This window comes from Carassius gibelio, chromosome B10 (genome assembly GCF_023724105.1).
Source record: "Carassius gibelio isolate Cgi1373 ecotype wild population from Czech Republic chromosome B10, carGib1.2-hapl.c, whole genome shotgun sequence".
Classification (NCBI taxonomy): domain Eukaryota; kingdom Metazoa; phylum Chordata; class Actinopteri; order Cypriniformes; family Cyprinidae; genus Carassius; species Carassius gibelio.
In genome coordinates this window covers 21,333-41,902 of record NC_068405.1, presented here as the reverse complement: position 1 = coordinate 41,902, position 20,570 = coordinate 21,333, and the positions used below count along the sequence as shown (strand labels likewise).

The 20,570-nt window shown below is 36.7% G+C and overlaps 3 protein-coding genes across 7 annotated transcripts; 2 read left to right on the top strand and 1 right to left on the bottom strand.

The window, feature by feature from the left end:
* The first annotated feature begins 1,145 nt into the window (after nucleotides 1-1,145).
* On the top strand, nucleotides 1,146-4,187 carry LOC127965925 (transcription factor 7-like 1-A). The gene is made up of 5 exons (XM_052566645.1): nucleotides 1,146-1,491; nucleotides 1,582-1,741; nucleotides 2,151-2,258; nucleotides 2,388-2,439; nucleotides 3,261-4,187. Exons 1-5 carry the CDS (start codon nucleotides 1,376-1,378, stop codon nucleotides 3,710-3,712), a joined length of 888 nt encoding a protein of 295 aa, XP_052422605.1. The 5' UTR covers nucleotides 1,146-1,375; the 3' UTR covers nucleotides 3,713-4,187.
* Nucleotides 4,188-8,305: 4,118 nt separating this feature from the next.
* Nucleotides 8,306-14,682, bottom strand: LOC127966001 (caspase-7-like). Of its 3 annotated transcripts, none has more exons than XM_052566782.1 (4): nucleotides 14,301-14,669; nucleotides 9,445-9,608; nucleotides 8,990-9,116; nucleotides 8,306-8,900 (listed from the first exon to the last, which is right to left on the bottom strand). In XM_052566782.1, the coding sequence occupies exons 1-4, from the start codon at nucleotides 14,518-14,520 to the stop codon at nucleotides 8,587-8,589; spliced, it is 825 nt and encodes a 274-aa protein (XP_052422742.1). In that variant the 5' UTR covers nucleotides 14,521-14,669; the 3' UTR covers nucleotides 8,306-8,586. The 3 variants fall into 3 exon arrangements, with proteins under 3 accessions (XP_052422742.1, XP_052422743.1, XP_052422741.1); XM_052566783.1 differs by lacking the exon at nucleotides 14,301-14,669 and adding an exon at nucleotides 10,119-10,371; XM_052566781.1 differs by lacking the exons at nucleotides 8,306-8,900; nucleotides 8,990-9,116; nucleotides 9,445-9,608 and adding exons at nucleotides 12,583-13,217; nucleotides 13,307-13,433; nucleotides 13,774-13,937 and having other exon boundaries at nucleotides 14,301-14,682.
* A 2,110-nt stretch (nucleotides 14,683-16,792) lies between these two features.
* LOC127966605 (RNA/RNP complex-1-interacting phosphatase-like) lies at nucleotides 16,793-20,564 on the top strand. Of its 3 annotated transcripts, none has more exons than XM_052567712.1 (8): nucleotides 16,793-16,936; nucleotides 17,231-17,297; nucleotides 17,379-17,454; nucleotides 17,535-17,666; nucleotides 17,843-17,966; nucleotides 18,684-18,744; nucleotides 18,853-18,899; nucleotides 18,981-20,564. In XM_052567712.1, the coding sequence occupies exons 2-8, from the start codon at nucleotides 17,263-17,265 to the stop codon at nucleotides 19,058-19,060; spliced, it is 555 nt and encodes a 184-aa protein (XP_052423672.1). In that variant the 5' UTR covers nucleotides 16,793-16,936; nucleotides 17,231-17,262; the 3' UTR covers nucleotides 19,061-20,564. The 3 variants fall into 3 exon arrangements, with proteins under 3 accessions (XP_052423672.1, XP_052423669.1, XP_052423671.1); XM_052567709.1 differs by having other exon boundaries at nucleotides 16,810-16,936; nucleotides 17,212-17,297; XM_052567711.1 differs by having other exon boundaries at nucleotides 16,874-16,936; nucleotides 17,218-17,297.
* The last annotated feature ends 6 nt before the right edge of the window (nucleotides 20,565-20,570 follow it).

Below are 20,570 nucleotides of genomic sequence, written 5' to 3'. Positions count from 1 at the left end.
TACAGGAAACTGCTGATGTATTTCTTGCTCAAAAATGGTGCCTTGATACCTCTCTTTCTCTTTCAACTCCGTGCCATGTTCCAGAAAGGAAATCTTTTGAAATGCAACAGAGTTTGTTTTATCTGGCTCAGATAAAAGTAAAACTTAATCGTCAATGTTCAACACTAATAACAAAATTATTAGATAACTCGGAAAAGTTTGTTTAGCGTGCCATTTGGTTTACAAAATGGTGTTAAATAATGGTCATATGCATGCAAATCCAACCAAACTTATTTTAGTTACTGTTAGTGTTGCAGAAGGGTGTAAGATATTTATTTTTTCACTTTTTCACTTTTCATCACTGTAGATATGCTAGCTATTATATGGAAGTAGCACTTCTTGAAGCTCTCCATGAATAGAAACTTCTCTAATGCATGATTTCATCATATTCTTTCCTTTCAGTTAATGCTTAAAAGTTCCTTAGGTTGCTAAATGAGTTCAGTTTTCGTACGTCAGCGTGAAATCTCGCTGTCTTTTAATCTTCCACTATTGCATTCACGCTTCTCTTATGACTGTGCACCTTTTGTTGGTCTGTAGCAGAAGAGAGATCTCTTTCTTCTCTGCATTCATTTTGTGGTACAGTGAAGTGCTATATTCCAGTAGAAATGTGTTTTTACCAGTGTGCAAATCACAGATCGGAGCACAGTTTTCCCCCCTCTTCTGTGAAAATGACAATGCTGCTATTGTATTAGTTGTTATGAATCTGAAAGTCTAGAGTAGAAGATTTTTCCAGATGCAGCTACTAGGATAGTCTCTCCAGTGTGATGATCTCTCTCTCTCTCTCTCTCTCTCTCTCTCTCTCTCTTCTCTCTCTCTCTCTCTCTCTCTCTCTCTCTCTCTTTCTCTCTCTCTCTCTCTCTCACTCTCTCTTTCTCTTGCTGTCATTTGCATATATTTTTATCTATCTATGTATCTAACTATTTATCTATCTGTCTATCTGTGTATGTATCTGTCTGTCGTTTGCATATATTTATTGTCTGTCTGGCTATCTCTTATCTGTCTATCCATCTATCTATCTATCTATCTATCTATCTGTCTGTCTGTGTGTCTATCTATCTATATATCTTCCTTTTATTTGATCATTCTCTTTATCATTCTTCCTATTATTTTACCAAACTATTGTTCTCTCTATCATTCTATAAATCATTCTGTCATTCTCCATCTCTTTCTATCTGTCATTTCCTATCATTTTATCTTTTTGCCGATCTAATTATCTAAGATTCTATCCATATCTATACCTTCGATACCTGATCTATCTGTTTATTTGTTACTGTCTCTTATTGACTGTGAATCTGTCTTTCTCCCCAGTCTGGTATCCAGTCGCTTCTCTCCTCACATGGTGCCTCATCCTCCTCATGGCCTGCACCAGACGGGCATCCCTCACCCCGCCATTGTGTCACCTGCCATCAAACAGGAGCCCAGTGCCAACAACGGCAGCAACTCGACACACGGGTGAGTCTCTGTCCTCCATTACTCTCTCGCCGTCATTTCTCTGCTCTTCTCCAACTGACGTCGTCTTTGCCTCCATCTGTGTACGTACAGAAAGCCCTCGGTGCCTGTGAAAAAAGAGGAAGAGAAGAAGCCTCACGTCAAGAAGCCCCTAAATGCCTTTATGCTCTACATGAAGGAAATGAGGGCCAAAGTAGTGGCCGAATGCACCCTGAAAGAGAGCGCAGCCATCAACCAGATCCTGGGCAGGAGGGTGAGCGCTTACAACTCCATTACGAGAGGAGCTGAGATGCATTAGTGTGCTTCTCTTCATCTTGTCTTAAAGGAACAGTTCGCCTAATAATGGAAATTGCCATCATTTACTCACCCTCATGTCATTCCAAACCTGCACAAAAGGAGATATTCTGAAGATAGTGCTGGTCGCTCCATTCCATGCAATTACAACAAATAAGTGCCGGAGCTATCAAAAAGCACAATAGGAGTGGTCCATATGACTTGCACACTTTTGAAATCTTTCCTTTTGTGCATGAGAAATAAACTCATTTGGGTTTGGAAATTGATAAGGGTGAGTAAATGATCAAATAGTACATTTTTGGGGTGAACGATCCCTTTAAGGAACGAAAAAGGAGGGAGATTTGACCATATGTTCTTTTTTTCCGCAGTGGCACTCTCTGTCACGTGAGGAACAGGCCAAATACTACGAACTCGCCAGGAAAGAACGGCAGCTGCACTCTCAGCTTTATCCGGGCTGGTCTGCGCGAGACAACTACGTAAGTGAGCCCAGAATGCAGAGTTTAACGCAAATCATGTGGGATTCGGAGTCCTCCATTGTTTTTGGCAGCTTGGAGTTTTGCTTAATCAAACACATCTAATTTGCTCCAAATCATGTCTGTCCGCAGGGAAAGAGGAAGAAACGGAAGAGAGAGAATAAACCTGATTCCCCACAAGAGAGTAAGTGTCACTGGACATCTGGATTTCTTTCTCAATTCTCTGTACGCATGATCTTTTGCTCAACTTGAGCTTTTTTTCTTCCAGCATCCCTGTTGGTCCGATCATTCAGCTCATAGATCATGTTCAGTTCAATTTTGACATTAGAAGTCAGATGATGGACATTTTAGCTTTTAACTGGAACCTTTTTTCAAGAAACAGTTAATTTACTCAATCTCATGTTTTTCCATATCTGACTTTCTTTTTTTGTGCATGTATGTGTTTTTTAAATAATTTGTGAGCAAATGAGAGTAATTTTTAGCAGATATTTAATCATAGATTTTGTATTTTTATGAAAATCATTTAATTTAGTCACTATTTTTCATATCATAATCATCAATGTTGGTCAATTTCTTGACTGATATGTCTAAATTTATTTGATTGTTTTTAAGAAAATGTTGTTTTCTGTTGAAAAACTGCAAGTATAATTATTCAATTAAATATTTACCACTGTTAATTAATTATTATTTATATACTCTTATAGCACTGATATTTTGAATGAGCTTTTTATTCATTTATTTTCAGATTTTATTTTAGTATTATATTAGTTTTTGTATTTTAAATATTTACATCAAGCTGTAACTATATATATTTATGCGTTTTTTTTTTTTGTTTTTTTTTGTTAGTTAGTTTTTTTGTTTTAGTAATTTTAGCACTTCGCCATAAATTATTTTTATTATTTTTTAGTTATTTGTCAAGGTAACATTTTTAATTTGCATAAATGTTTTAAAATCTTAAATCCCAGTCATATAGTATATTTAACCCTGCTCCTCTCTCGTCTGCAGGTAACTTCTCACCCCAGCTCAAGAAGCAGTGCGTCCCGTACCTGCCGTCCGAGAAAATGTGTGACAGCCCTACCTCCTCTCACGGCAGCATGCTGGATTCGCCCGCCACACCGTCAGCCGCCCTGGCTTCACCGGCGGCCCCTGCGGCCACTCACTCAGAGCAAGCTCAACCCCTGTCCCTCACCACCAAACCAGAGGGCAGAGCCCACCACCCCCACTTCCCCCTGCCAGGGAAAGCCCCGGGCTCCAGCTCCAGCTCCACTTCCTCTTCCTCGTCCACCTCCAGCGCCTCCCATCCGAGCATCTCCCTCCTGACCCGCCCCATCCCGTTCACCACCCTGCCTCCCTCCCTGCTCTCCCCGTCCTCACCTTTCCACCAGGCAGCCCTACATTCCCATCATGCCTTGCTGCAGACACAACCTCTCTCTCTGGTCACCAAATCAGTGGAGTGAATGAAAAAAAAACGACAAACTTTTTACACTTGTATATTGCTTTGTTTTTTACAATTTTATAGATATTAGACCAAGCTTTTAAGGTAGAATGAAAAGGAATAATTATTGGTCAATATTTGACCACCTCTCTACTTTTCTTTTCTCTTTGAAACAGTTTTTTTTGTTTTTTTGTTTTGTAAATGGCCTTTTTCCAACGTGATTCTCCAATGTTGCTACTTGTATAAAAGACAAATGTATAAAGGTTTCTCTTCTTTTTATTGTTTTTTTTTAAGCCGTACTTGACAAAATACAATTTGTAGTTTTAGTTCATTTCAATCTAATGGTAGTTAGGAGTTTGATTTTTCATTACTGCATTCTCTCCCCTTTTTTTACTTTTATTTTTCTTCTTTCTTTTGGTACCACCTCACCCTGTTCCTAACCCTGTGTGTGACTCTCCTGAGACTCCATAGCTAATAAACCTCAAGTTATGTCTAAAGGCTGCATTGTGTTTTTTGGGGGGTGAAGAAGCTGCATGTGATGACTACACAATGTGATAATGCAACATAGATCTTCTGAATAGAGGCAGTATCACACACACTGGCAGTGTTCATTTATCTAATTAGAGCTCGTGAAGTGGTGTGTGTGAAATGCTGGCACTCATGATGTGCACAAACTAAATTATATTATTCATTGTTGGCGTAAAACACAGCTTCTCAAAGAAAAAAAATGCACACTATGATGTTATCCTGGTAAAAGTAGTCTGGGAGAGCAAAATAATGAAAAATGTGACCCTGGACCACAAAACCAGTCTTAAGGGTCTTTTCTTTATTATTATTCTGAAATGCCACTATTTGAAAAATAAAGAATCTGAGGATGCAAAAAAAATCTAAATATTGAGAAGATCGTCTTCAAAGTTGTCCAAATTAAGTTCTTAGCAATCCATATTTCTATCTATCTTTACTTAATATCCCAATGATTTTTGGCATAAAAGTTCAATAGATAATTTTGACCCATACAATGTATTGTTGGCTATTGCTACAAATATACCCCTACTACTTATGACTGGTTTTATGGTCCAGGCTCACAAATAGACATTTAAGGTAAAGGTGAAATCAAAATTTACCTTATTTACTTTTAAAAAAATAAATGTTTTTGGTTTTAATGTGCTCAGTTCAGGTGGTTATTGCAAAGAAAAAAACAGATATCCATATATTTCTTTTTAATATATATATACGGTGTTGATCTGGCAAATGGTGTTTGGAACAGACATTATTTTGACTACACTGGTTTACTTTATTGACAGGCTTGTAAGATAGAAATGTAACCAAATGTTCTAGTGATTTAAAGTGAGCTTTCTGTGATGATGAGGACACGGGAACATACTGTTTTCAGAAGGCTGTAAATAAGCAAGTTTGCAAACTCGGTCACGATTGTAAAAACCGTGTCCAGAATCAAATATTTCTACGTGTTTACAGCACAATTATCCATGGTTTGACACACTGCCACTGTTTTTTAACGAAGAGGCATGGAAAGCCAGTCCTCTGAGATCTCATTAGCTATTTCAATTAGCAAACGGCATGGAAGGGTAGGTTACGGGTTTCGGTGGCCCCTGGGATGTCGACGGCTGCCAGGAAGGAGCAATTAGGCCTCACGGAGGAGTCGGAGTGACCAACTAATTCAACTAAAACACACATAGGTACAGATAAGCCCTGACGGATGACAAACAGCATTGCTCACGGTCCGCTCTCAAGGAAACTGCTGAAGCCCATAATTTCGAGATGACCAGGACAGTTCAATTGTGGTTGTTGTGGTGAGTTAAAATCACATTCCAGACGAAGGGACAGTTCACCAAGACACACTCGAGGTGCTAAGAACGGCTGAAGTAGCATTCCGTCACTGTTTCGCACGCTATGTTTTATGTTATGAAATTGGCTCCCTGATTTAGTTTTGTGAGTTGCTATGATAATGTGATTTAGTGATTGTATCTGATAGTAAAACCAGAGTTTATGATTTATATGTTTGATTTATGTGACCCTACACCACAAAACCAGTCATACGGGTCAATGTTTTTGAAATTTGAAAATTATACATCTTATGAAAGCTGAATAAATAAATTGTGCAAATTAAGTTCTTAGCAATGCATATTACTAATCAAAATTAAGTTTATGGTAGGAAATTTAAAAAAGATTTTCATTCAACATGATATTTACTTAATATCCTGATGGTTTTTGGCATAAAAGATAATATGATAATTTTGACCCATACAATGTATTATTGGTTATTGCTACAATATACCATGCTACTTATGACTGCTTTTGAAGTCCAGGGTCACAAATAGCCTACCATGTCTCATAATGTTTGTGTTTACTTCCCCATGGCAGTAACCCACTACATCACAAGATAAACAACAACAAAGTATGTCTTTGAATGTATTTCATATATGAATATATGCTCAGAATCTGCAACAACTATAATATCAGAATTGAATGTCTCAGATATGAATGAAAACTAAATACTACGTTTTAAAAATCTAGAAGTGATTAGGTTTTGAACACAAGCTTTGAATGAATTAATAACACACTTACAAAGGCTATACATACATACATAAATGTCTGGATCCAACAAGAAATTGAAACCAATACAATTTGGGCAGTGTGGTACTAAGAAATTATGCTACAGCCATACAGTGGATAGATAGATAGATAGATAGATAGATAGATAGATAGATAGATAGATAGATAGATAGATAGATAGATAGATAGATAGATAGATAGATAGATAGATAGATAGATAGATAGATAGATAGATAGATAGATAGATAGATAGATAGATAGATAGATGTTGTACATTAGAAATTAATATTACGGACACCGCCCCCTAGTGACAGACATAAATATATTATTGTCGTGTCAGTCGAGCTAAATGCGTTCTGCCAGCAGATGGCGCTGTTGTCTTCAGTCCCTTTGAAACGAAACCGGGGCTAGTTGTCACACAGTCCCGGGAAGGTATCTCACGGTAGGATTGTTTTGTTTTGCTCATTTATATTTCCGTATTGAGACACAAACCTTGAAATCTTGGCTACAGAAAAACACGTTCACCTTTGTTGCCCAAAATGAAATATACACTTAAGCACACGTTTTGTGTCGCGTGGCATGATGTCACGGGGTTAATTGTCACAGTTGGCACCTACAGCAGTCAGTCAGTTCAGGTTTATATTGTATGTGTAGATTTATCGTGAGAAAATTAAGCCAGAATACATCCTCCCTTTTTTTTTTTTTTTTGTAATTATCATAACTAAAAACAATAAACTCTTCGAGCATAGAAACTGTTCATCTGTGTATATTTATAGGGGCAAAAACCCTCCAGTGTTCGAGTGAAATATGTTCATATGGATTCTGGCATCAGCATTTGTGCTCAGCAGACCGTGTGCACTGATGAAATCCTGCACGTCTGGATCTGCTGTAACTCCACATGCATTCATGTGATTTCATTCATTCATGTGATTTCATTCATTCACGTGATTTCATTTATTCATGTGTAATCCTGTACACACCTTCAGTTACAGTAAATATGTCAGGTGCAAAGTGTGACTACCATAACTTAATCTGAGTCACAGACAGATGAACCTTTCTTCCAGTTTTATTTTAAACTCAAAAAACATATGCTCAACAATTTTAGCACATTCGTTTTCTCTGAAATCATCAGGAATACAATAAAATCGAGCATTGCGTTAGTTCAGTCAGGTCACATTAGTCACCCTTGCATCAGCTGACAGTCAGCTGTTCCTGACATGTACCAGTCCAGTCTTGACACCTATCACCTGCGGTCTATTTAAATTCCCATTCTCCAGGTCCTCTTCCATCGCATTGCTGCTTGCAATTAACTCCTTCCTCCAACCCCAACTGAACCAGTAATCCGATCTTACTTTGTTCTTTCTTTACAGTGTCTTTATTGGAAGCTGTCTCTATGACATTTTGTTTACAACTCATGCAATTGTGAATTGTAATTATGTATGCTTATAATGGTTCTGTTGTGTACCACAGGGCCAGGGGGTTTGTCTTGCTGCTCTCCCCTCTCTGTCCAAGCATGGCTGCATGGACAGGCGTGTTGCCCAGAACATAACCATACCGCCAACACTAACTGTATGCAATTATAATCATCATATACTTGACGGAAGTGGTCGTTGTCGTTTTTCATTCATATCTTTAGAAAGAAATGTATACTTTTAAGCAAGGACACATTGAGTTGATCAAATGTGACTGTTTCTTTTCCAAAAAAAAAAAAAAAAAAAAAAAATATATATATATATATATATATATATATATATATATATATATATATATATATATATATATATATATATATATATATATATATATATATATATATATATATATATATATATATATATATATATGGGTTTTCTATTCATACAAAAATCCTGAAAATTATTATTTTATTAAGCAGCTGTTTTATTGATAATAGAAGAAATGTTTCTTGAACACCAAAAGAGTATTTGAATGATTATAATATTTTGTGAAAATAAAAAATGAGATCATATGATAGAAAGCAGCTATTTTTGATCAAATAAATGTAGCCTGGGTCAGCATTAGATACTTCATTCAAAAGCATTTTTTTATGACCTCAAACCTTTGAACAGTAGTGTATCTTGAGAATAAATAGGTTATATGCATAATGAGGTAGCAATGGCAAAAACACATGACACATAAATGGAGAACTAAAAATGTGACCTGCAACTTTCCCAACCACTCACTTCCTGCTGGACATGAAACTTTACGTGTCATGACGTCACTTTATTCATTAGTCTCCTGTGAGATACTTTGAGAGATGCTATAGAAGAGTTACATTAATCCGTTCTTCCAGTCAGTCTCTGTTCAGCTGATGGAGCTCTTCCGTGATCGACTGGGTTCATCGATGAGCTGCGTGGCTGCAAAGCTCAAGCTCAAATCTTCTGCCGCTGCCATCTTTCTGAACGGGAAAACCTCTCTGGTAAAGCGGGTCACAAAGCAGGGCATCTGTTTCTTGCCACCCAACTCTTTCCCCCTGGATTCAAAGTTGTAGGCCACCTGGAAGTTTATCCGAGTCAGGAGTCTTGTGATCTCCAGATCTGGACCTCCTTCCTCTTCTAGCAGCTTACAAAAGGTTTGGATCAACTCTGAGCCCAGAGGATGCATGAATGCACCGTAACCTAGAAAACAAATGAACGTGAGTGAAGAACTGAAGAGTTTGGGACTTTACAAACTATGCAAACAATGTGATGCAGTTCATAAATCAGACCTGGAGATGTGGCGTACATGACTGCTGTGTCAATAGGGATGGAAAACAGCTCAGACACTCCGTCCTCTTCCTCGGAGAATGAAGAGTCGACTTCCACACCTTCATCCAACCCATGCCCTCGACAAGCCTGAGGAGCAGAAAGATATGATCATCAGAAACATTCAGTTTAAGAAAAATCCACAGGTAAAATTCTGAAATGATATCTACTTAAATTAAACAAATTAACATTTAAAATTCATGCATGGACTTATTTGATGAGTAGCCATGCAATAAACAGAGGAAAACACTCGAAAATATTCAAACGTTCAAATTCAAAACAACATTTTTAGGTTTTAAATGATCAAACAGTACCAGAGAGTCAAAGGACTTCTAATGTAATCAACACAGCTATCAATATTTGCTGAATTAGGATCTTAAAAATGGTTTGTCTGTGAGAAAGGTTTCACAAAATGTACCTGAATCAAGAAAAGCTTGCTCTTGTCTGCCATTGACGGACCTCCAAAGTAGCTGTAGATCTCAGCCAGTTTCACAGCACGTCCGTCAGCTCCGAACACAACACCCTCCTCACCGTGACTGGATATGACGCCCACAAAACAGTCTTTGACCGTCTTCTTGCTCGCTGAGGATGGAGGCAGATAATTTGTTAAAGTTAGTGATGTGTAATTTAATATAATGGACCAATTGTACATGTGTCTTACAAGCTGTCATTGTTTGTGGTCACAATCTGATTTATTCATACTGCATATTGTGTTCAGATTTGAGTATGCATGACTTTAAGTCATCAACTAGTAGTTTTATTAATCATTCACTCATTCATTTCTGATTATAGCAACATCCTCAAAACCCAACACGAATCTTCTTTTCTTTGCATATTAAAAGGTTGTTTTTCATAATGTTTAAAGAGTTTGCGCCAGAGATAAATTGTTTAATCTTTGCCTGCTGATAAATGAGGATGGTGTTATTAACAAGCGTGGGACTTTGGCACCAATAAATGAGCTTATGTAACATGTTTTTAAGAAACTCAAGAGAGAGAGAGAGAGAGAAAAAAAAGCATTGCAGATGTGAAACATGAATTCTGCTTGGAAATAATAATTATTTTTTTTTTTAATTATTAGACTACATATCTTACCTTCTTTAAATGCTTCATAGATTTCATCTGCTTCGATGTCTATTCTGATTTCCACAGAGAAGCCGAGCTTGCTGAGGGTTTTGTGAAGTCTTTGAGTGTCTTTCTTCGCACCGTTCCTGTTGTTCAGACCTGCACCTGGATAGAAGCTCTCCACAGACACTATCAACGCCCTGTTCTTCATTCTCTTGTTTGCTGACAAAGGAATTTTACAAGACATCGTTTTCTCTTCAATCAAACACTGAGGTGTAATGCGGTCACAAACTGTGTGAGAATAAGGAGAGCCTACTTTATGAGTCTGACTGATCATCTGTCTCTCATGCCCTATATGGAGTTTCCTCCCATTTTCTGTCATCAGTCTGATCTACGCAACACTGGCAATTCCTTGACTATCAGAAGCTTCATCTTTAGCTTATAAAAAGGCAATTTACTTCATTTGTAGGTGTATTTATCTTCCAACTAACCTGCAATGATTTGTCAGTAACTGAGAATGTAAGGAAAGTGCATCGCAACAAAAATAAAAAAAGGAAAATAGATTTTCTTTCAGTAAATAATATAATTCAAATGTATTTATTAGACATCCAGACATCAATTAAAATTGTATATGATTACTGTTTTGATTTTTTACATTAAAATAATAGCCTACTTCTTATTTATGTATATATGGTGAGAGAGAGGGAGATTATATATATATATAGTATCAGATTTGCTGTTCTCTGTTCATTGTGCCACATCATAGAGTTTTAATATATTAGTTTCTGCTTGCTTTACCGTTTTAAGAGAAATCACAAAACCTTTTAGGGTGAGATCGCACACCTTTATTTGTACCTAGAAAGGGCGGATATGTATGTACACAGTAGACAGACGGCATGATTTACAACTCAGCGTTGTGTCAGCAACAATAGTTCTGCAATCGTGTTCTTTCCACAGAAGTTCAGCTTCAGCTGTAGGCTATGGGAAGGCTAAAGAGCACAGGGATTATTAGCATAAAACAGCACGATGTGCTTTTCTTATTGTGTGTTTACTTAGTGTCAATAGTTTTTCAAGTTTCTTAGTGACAGTTTTCATATTCAATATGTAAACTGTTGTTTAGACCAAAACAGGGTTGCCAGGTTTTCACAAGAAAACTCGCAGAATCGCTACGTGGCGTTTTGAGGGGGTCTCCAGTTAAAAATCACATTCAGGAGTTTAAAATACAAGTTTTTTTTGTTGTTGTTGTTGTTGTAGAAGGGTTCCCCTTCTACAAAAAAATATTGAGGGTTCCCCTTCTACAATACGCATTCCAGAGGATAGATTAAATATCAAGCCGCGGACACGAAAAAAAAAACGCGGCAACGTTGTGTAAAGTAGTCTAATATCGTGTGAAAACCCCTGACTTGGCAACACTGGACCCCGTCCGAGCTCGGACTTTCCAGTTGTTTGTCAATAACTACTTCTTGTCATCAACAGATTTAAATCTTTATAGTTAAAATGAATAAATAAATTTAAAAAAGGTGAAAAAATAAATAAATTAAATATCAAAGTTTTGTGTTCTCACACGCGCCTCTTGGTGGAAGATACGTTTATGGTCTCATAAGACCCTGGACAAATAAAAATCTGAATTTAAATAATACTGTCTATGTCAATTTATTATTATTATTTTCCAGGTTGGGCATTATTTTAGTCATATTATAAATATGAATATAAATATAGAACATTTAATTTCTAATTAAAAGCAATTTGTTTACAACTCTATTTGAACTATCTGCAAAAAGTGATAATTTTCTGTCACAAAATATTGAGTTTAATATCTGATGAACTCTGTGGGCCTTTGATGTTTATCAGTACCTCCTTATCCTTTATGAATGTACAACCATAAGCAGACTACATGCAGATTGCTTGTTAGCATCGACGTCTGTTATTCTTGGTACATTGTGTTCCGATTCTTCACGTCAAGAACAATTTCTTCAGTTCAGTAAAATTATACACGTCTCTCAGGTTAAGATGCTCATAGATAAGTATTGCAGCATCATTCTGGTAGTTCCAGTAGGTAGAGAATCACCAGATACTTAACTGCATATCACAGTCTGTCTGATTCACATACCAGACATTCATTTAATAAGCACATAAGTGCACGTAACAGTCATCACTCTACACACAGTTAAATTAAACCTGGCATTAGTGTTTGTGACCAACAGGCCATGTTGAAATCCTACATGTCTGGATTGGCTGTCAACTCACATCATGAGCACTTGCAGAAGGACAGAGCGTGTAATAAACACTCACACCTTGAAGTACAGTAAATATACCAAGGGCAAGGTATGAATATGTTGTAACCTGAGACAAAGAAACCTGGGCATGACTTTAGTTTCGAATTCGATCAGGATCAGGTTTAATGTTACACAAGTGTTTCCCAGAAATGGTGCTTCATTAATATGCAGTTGCAATAGTGTTCATGATTTAGAATTTAGTAAGACAATGAGCTTCAAGAATCATCCGGTTAAGGTTTTATTTGAATGTCACATATAATACAGACACTTAAATAAACACTTTCAAGATTTATATATAAATAAATGTCTTTCTTTTTTTCCTCAATACTCTTTGAAATGAAACAGAAAATGATTGTTTTACTTTAGGGAAACATATAAAAGGAAGTAGCATACACAGCACTATAAAACCAATCGCATCCTGCATGTTTCCAAACACCTCACTTCCTATTCCCATGCGACTTTACGTGATTCTGTTATCTCATCAAATGAGATAACGTGATGAATCAGTTTCTCCATGTGTTCTTCCAGTCAGTCTCTGTTCAGCTGATGGAGCTCTTCCGTGATCGACTGGGTTCATCGATGAGCTGCGTGGCTGCAAAGCTCAAGCTCAAATCTTCTGCCGCTGCCATCTTTCTGAACGGGAAAACCTCTCTGGTAAAGCGGGTCACAAAGCAGGGCATCTGTTTCTTGCCGCCCAACACTTTCCCTCTGGATTCAAAGTTGTAGGCCACCTGGAAGTTTATCCGAGTCAGGAGTCTTGTGATCTCCAGATCTGGACCTCCTTCCTCTTCTAGCAGCTTACAAAAGGTTTGGATCAACTCTGAGCCCAGAGGATGCATGAATGCACCGTAACCTAGAAAACAAATGAACGTGAGTGAAGAACTGAAGAGTTTGGGACTTTACAAACTATGCAAACAATGTGATGGAGTTCATAAATCAAACCTGGAGATGTGGCGTACATGACTGCTGTGTCAATAGGGATGGAAAACAGTTCAGACACCCCGTCCTCTTCCTCGGAGAATGAAGAGTCGACCTCCACACCTTCATCCAATCCATGCCCTCGACAAGCCTGAGGAGCAGAAAGATATGATCATCAGAAACATTCAGTTTTACTAGCTTTAAGAAACATCGACTAGTAAAATTATGAAATTATATCTACTTACATTAAACAAATTAACATTTAAAATTCATGCATGGATTTATTTGATGAGTAGCCATGAAATAAACAGAGGAAAAAAATCAAAAATATTCAAAAGTTCAAATTCAAGACAACATTTTTAGGCTTTAAATGAACAAACAGTACCAGAGAGTCAAAGGACTTCTAATGTAATATCAACACAGCCATCGATATTTGCTGCAGTAGGATCTTCAAAATGGTTTGTCTGTGAGAAAGGTTTCACAAAATGTACCTGAATCAAGAAAAGCTTGCTCTTGTCTGCCATTGACGGACCTCCAAAGTAGCTGTAGATCTCAGCCAGTTTCACAGCACGTCCGTCAGCTCCGAACACAACACCCTCCTCACCGTGACTGGATATGACGCCCACAAAACAGTCTTTGACCGTCTTCTTGCTCGCTGAGGATGGAGGGCAGAATTAGCGAGTATTCTGGACAGTGCAAGTTACATTTCTGTTGTTACCCTAAAAATCTGCGGTCTTAACTGTCATTATAATGTTAGGACTGATTCATGATGGCAAAATCTTACCATACAATATACTTTTCTTTGAATAAATACAATTATCTAATTGTTTATCAACTAGACTTAACAACAAAAATACTGGGTTAAAAAGCGCTCATGTTAGAGATAAGTTAGTTTGCTATTAAATTACTGTTAATCATAAAGAGGAGGTCTTTACACATAACATGAAATATCAGATATGAAACAGCACATTTTATTTATTAGGGAAAACATCAGTACATCATGATGGGCTCACATTACCTGCTTTGAAGGCTTTATAGATGTCATCTGCTTTGATGTCCATTCTGATGTCCACAGAGAAGCCGAGCTTGCTGAGGGTTTTGTGAAGTCTCCGAGTGTCTTTCTTCACGCCGTTTCTCTTGATCAGATCTTCACCTGGATAGAAGCTCTCCACAGACACTATCAATGCCCTGTTCTTCACAGTCTTATCAGCAGTGAAAGGAAAATTGCAAAAAGGCATGGTCTTCTCTTCTGTCAAACTCTGAACTTCAGTGCAATCAAATTGTGATGGATGAGTTCTCTTAGGAGTCCGTCTGCATACTACACTCTAGTCCAGCCCTTATTTGCATGAGATCATTTCCTCGTTATGGAGAATGCCGCTTCTAGGCAACACCTTTGTGTCATTGCCTCTGTGTTATATAATGTCTGCCAACATAAAAGGGAATAAACCTTTCAGGGTATTAATTACTATTATTATTATCTTTGGAAATAATTCTGTGTTTATAGGCACACTGTAAAAACAAAGATTATTGAAGTACATTTTACAAGGAAATACATTTCAGTCTTTCTACTTAAAAATATGATGTTTAATTCAATGAGCTACATGCCTTTTTTGTTATTATTTGTGTAAACGACTAGCAGTTTCTAAGTTAACATTCTTTCAGATTCTATCCACTCAGTTTTTTTTTCAGTGTAATGTCTTAGTAGCAAATAAGATATTGAGTTCCTTTATCATGTTGTAACACTATATGTGGTAAATTGTCATAATGGAAACTTGCATTAAATAGCCAATTACGTGGTTTTTGTTTAAATGTATATATATATACAGTACAGACCATAAGTTTGGACACACCTTCTCATTCAAAGAGTTTTTTTTATTGTCATGACTATGAAAATTGTAGATTCACACCAAAGGCATCAAAACTATGAATTAACACATGTGGAATTATATATGGAATTATATACAGAACAAAAAAGTGTGAAACAACTGAATATCTGTCATATTGTAGGTTCTTCAAAGTAGCCATCTTTTGCTCTGATTACTGCTTTGCACACTCTTGGGATTCTCTTGATGAGCTTCAAGAGGTAGTCACCTGAAATGGTCTTCCAACAGTCTTGAAGGAGTTCCCCGAGAGATGCTTAGCACTTGTTGGCCCTTTTGCCTTCTGTCTGCGGTCCAGCTCACCCCTAAACCATCTGGATTGGGTTCAGGTCCGGTGACTGTGGAGGCCAGGTCATCTGGAGCAGCACCCCATCACTCTCCTTCTTGCTCAAATAGCCCTTGATGCCTTCAGTGTGAATCTACAATTTTCATAGTCATGAAAATAAAGAAAACTCTTTGAATGAGAAGGTGTGTCCAAACTTTTGGTCTATATATATATATTCAGTATAAAATTGAAAGACATAATCTGGAGTTCACAGCTATAGACTAAACCGGACACGTGGTTTGGTGGCATGTATCTAATTTATATGATAATTTCACACTGCATTCCCCTAGTCTGTCTTCTTTCTTGGTAAAGAATCAAACTCCCACTGTCTGCAGGTTTCAGTTAGTGTTAAAGTTGTTCTACATAATGTTCAGAACAACTTACCTCCTCTGATCTAAACAATTATCAAGAAGTTAACATACAAAAATAAGCACTGGCCAACAGCTATTCTAATAAACAAATTATATTTGAAACCAAATCCAACCAGCCAATGATTATATAACAAGTGGTTCCAGAGAAACATTGCTTTAGATTTCTTACATTGCAGCTTTTCCTGTATGTGTGTCTGACTTCCCCAGTCTGTCAAGTGTTTCCTGGTGTGTGAGAGTTCAGTTCTTTCTTCTACCATGCATTCAAATAGTTCAAGTTTACAATGTTTACTCATTGTGTTATCAAGTTACTCAAAATAATATTCAGAGCCATATTCATTCTTGCACTCTAAAAAGTGTAAAAGTAAATTTAGTTATATTAATATATATTAATGATTAATTTATTACTCGATTAAAAAGTGTTGAAGGGACAAAAAGAGAGGGGATGGAGCGACCCCATACTGACTGGGATCTCATTTACACCCCTTTAACCTTCATCCTTCCTTTTTTTTCTGAGTGGCACAAGACTTTAGTGACTTTTGTTCCATTTGAATTTGGATTCAAATCTCATGCCCATTCAAACCTTTACAAAAATCAACCATGGTTTTACTGCAGTAAAAGTGTAGCAGCCCTAACAGGTTTCCTTTTTTTTTTTTTTTTTTTTTGAGCCAAGTGGATTTTGAATGCACCTTCCAAAAAACAAATTATATATATATATATATATTACATTTGATACAATCACACCAGCGTGATAAGAACATGAAATGATCTTATCTGATTTTGCGCTTTCGCTGGCTTTTTAATATTTATCGTCCTTGGTGTGAACAGTGCTTGACAATATTATAATCGTAAAACAACAGTCATTCTATACAGTTAACGGCTGTTACATAAAAATATACCACAAGCAGAAAGCCAGCCTCGAATGACCATCCAAGCGCTTCAGTTGTGGTCGGGCTGCAGGTTCCCCTCCCGGCCTGAGCGCGGCAGCAGAGCGCGCAGTTCCCAGCAGATGAATGACGTCAGCTGGAGCAGGGCACGCGACTCAGTGTCGGTAACGTGGAAGTGGGAGAATCTTAGAGAGGTAACGTTAGTGGTTTACTTTTCAGTAAAATGTATTATTCTTTATTGTATTTAATTGTAATATATGTTGTGATGGAATACGAGGCGTGGACACGCTTAAAGAGACTTATTTAGCCAGAATCTGTTAAATGAAGTTTGTTTTGGTCATAGCGAAAAGTGAAACCTAACCGGTGTCTGATACTTATCTCTCATATCTGACACGTAAACAAACTCATTCTTAAATAGTTCATGTTTTAGAGTTTGTACGAGTTCTGCTTATGATGTGTCTGTAATCAGACACAGCTGTGTTTTGCAGAAGTGTATGGGCCAAGCAGCTGCTGTGAAGACATGCCTGCAAAAAAGAAAAATGCCGTTCCTGACAGGCTAGTTTTTTTTTATAACTTCGTTCATTAACTGAAGTTAAGCTTCAAGGATCGTTTGCTAAAGTTGTGTGCCTCCTTTAGATGGACAGACTATACAGCAGTGGGTAAACGGATCCCTGGAACCCGCTTCATCGCCTTTAAAGTCCCCTTAAAACAGGTCTGAAGACATTGACAGATCCTCCACCTGTTTGAAATGTGTGTGAGATCTTAATTTAATTCCAGTGCTTTTTGTTGTAGTCTTTCAGATATCATTTAAAGCAGTCAGAAGTCTTTGGACCGTTTGATCTTGTGCGTATGTTGGAGAAGGAAGGACAAGAACTGGGTCTCATCATCGATCTGACCTTCACAACTCGCTATTACAGAGTAGAGGTAGGGATTGAAGACTTAATAAATAGCTAATAATATTTTCTCCTCATGAAGGTGTAAACTGCTCCTCCCTGCTGAAGAATCCAGCTTAACGAGATTGGAGTTGATGTGTTTTTTGTCAGGGTGGAGGGACATGGTTGTATTTATTGTCTCGAAATGTGTGATTGTGTTTGTTTCAGGATTTGCCAAACACATTGTACCACCTGAAGATCTTCACAGCAGGGCATGAAGTGCCAAACGATGCCACGATTCTCAGCTTCAAGAAGGCCGTCAGGCATTTTCTGCGTGATAATGAAAACAATGGTAAGTTATAATTAAGTAAATTAATAAGGTGAAAACCAAAATTACTTTAATTCACAACCATCCAAAGGTTTGGAGTCGGTAAGATCTTTTAAAATGTTATTGAAAAAAAAACTAGTATGCTCACCAAGACTGCATTTATGTAATCAGAAATACAGTAAAAATTCTGAAATATTATTACAATTTAAAATAACTACTTTCCATTTGAATGTATTTTAAAATAGAATTTATTCCTGTGATGGTAAATATGAATATTTTCAGCAGCCATTACTTCAGTATCACATGATCCTTCAGAAGTCGTTCTTCTAGCATGCTGATTTGATACTCCAAAAATGTATTATTATTATTATTAATGTTGAAAACAGTTGTGCTGCTTAATATTTGTATGGATTTCAGGGTTTCTTGATTAATAGAAAGTAAAAAAAATAAACATTTATTAGAAATTGATATCTTTTGTAACATTATAAATGTCACTTGATTAATTGAATGCATCCTTGCTGAATAAAAATATAATAATGTTCCTGGTTGTATAGTGAACAATAAAATCAAACATCAATGCATGTTATTCAAAAGACAAATAATGCTAATCAAAATGCAAACATTTTGAATGCTGTTCTTATTTTATTTTAACGACCCATCCTAATTTTTAATATCTCGTTTCATTGAGAAAAATGTCATTTATATGTTTATTTAACTTTTTTTCTTTACTTTTTTGAACAGATAAGCTGATTGGTGTTCATTGCACGCATGGTTTGAACCGCACCGGCTATTTATTATGTCGGTGAGTAAAATGACATTCTTTTTGCTCTTTTTCCATGTTAAAGATCTCTTAACTTTGTCTTCAGATGAGTACATCCAGCAGTTGTCACTGTTAAATATTGTGTCATAGATACCTAATCGATGTTGATGGGATGAACCCCCAAAAAGCGATTGATTGTAAGTAAGCTCACTTAAACTTACTGTATGTATTTGCATGCTTTTAGGTATTTTTATTTGAATGCTCTGATTTCTTCCAAGTATTCAATGAATCAAGGGGACACTCAATTGAGAGGCAGAATTATCTCGAAGACCTGAGGATGGGGCACAAGAGAAGGTGAGCTCTTCTGCATGTCATTAGAGCTATGTAAAGTACACTGTATTATATTTAATGCATGACTTTTTAAGGCCTCTAAATTGTCAGCATGATTAAAACTAATCTACTACATGCCTTGGTGCTTAGTTATAGCTTAGCAATATAGAAATGTTCAGGTCATGATACACACATTTTGTTTCTTTGTAATCTTTACCACTTTTTAAAAAGTAAACGTAAGAACTTTTATTTTGTTTGTAATATCCAAGATAAACATTTGCTGGACTGAAACAACTTAGGTTACTTGATTATTCATACACCATTTTCGTTTCTCAGAAAAGTCATGTCACTATCAATTATGATCATCAGTCTTTTAAGAAATGTTTGTTTGTTCATCTCTTAATCATTGTATTGGATTGCATTATATGTTTTGCCTCCCACAATAAAAACTAAGCATTTATTATCATTTTACTAAGATGACAAGTGATATTTTATATGCATTTTATGCAAGTAGTCAGTTATGCTGTTATATTATTTACATTACAGGTTATCAGAATTTCATGCTTTTGACCATATCAGATGTGACAAAGACACGAACAGATTTTCACACCAAAAGATAATTGGGCTGATTTTGGGCAGATTTCGCCTCTTCAGACAATCCTAGCTATGTCCCGGGTATCTTGATGGTTCTACAGATTATTTTATCAGATTTTCCCTTGGTCTGAAGCGGAGAGGGAGAATCAGCTTGTTGAGTTGTGCCAACAGCACTAATGTTTATATAATGTGTCATGTAAAAAATCATTCCTAACACTATCATTGCAATTTCTTCCTGCATATCGTCCGCAATGCTTATTCTGAAGTCTCGCGAGGTTTTGCAAGATTTCCTGTTGTTCACAGTCAATACTCTGGTAGAAAATCTGTTTATGTGTGGTGTGCTGTCTTTGTCACATCATGGCACACCATACACTATAGGAGCAAAACGTTTAAATGTAGGATATTTTATCCTCATGTTTGTGGTCCGACACATTTTGAAAATCTTATGTAAAAAATCTTTTGGTGTGTACCCAGCATAAGAAGAACGACTTCTGAAGGATCATGTGATACTGAAGTAATGGCTGCTGAAAAATTCAGATTTACCATCACAGGAACCATTTTTTCAATGACATTTTAAAAGATTTTACCAGCCCCAAACCTTTGGATGGTTGTGAATTAAAGTAATTTTGGTTTTCACCTTAATTTAACTATAACTTACCATTGATTTCATTATCACGCAGAAAATTCCTGACGACCTTCTTGAAGCTGAGAATCGTGATATCGTTTGGCACTTCATGCCCAGCAACTTCACCAAATTGTATATATTTGTATATGTTCCTGTTGCTGTTTTAGGGCATTGCGTTAGAAGCGCAAAAGGTTGTGGGTTCAATTCCCAGGGAACAAACACAGAAAAAAATGTATAACCTGAATGCACTGTAAGTCGCTTTGGATAAAAGCATCTGCTAATTGCATAAATATAAATGCATATATTTGCTCAGTTTTTT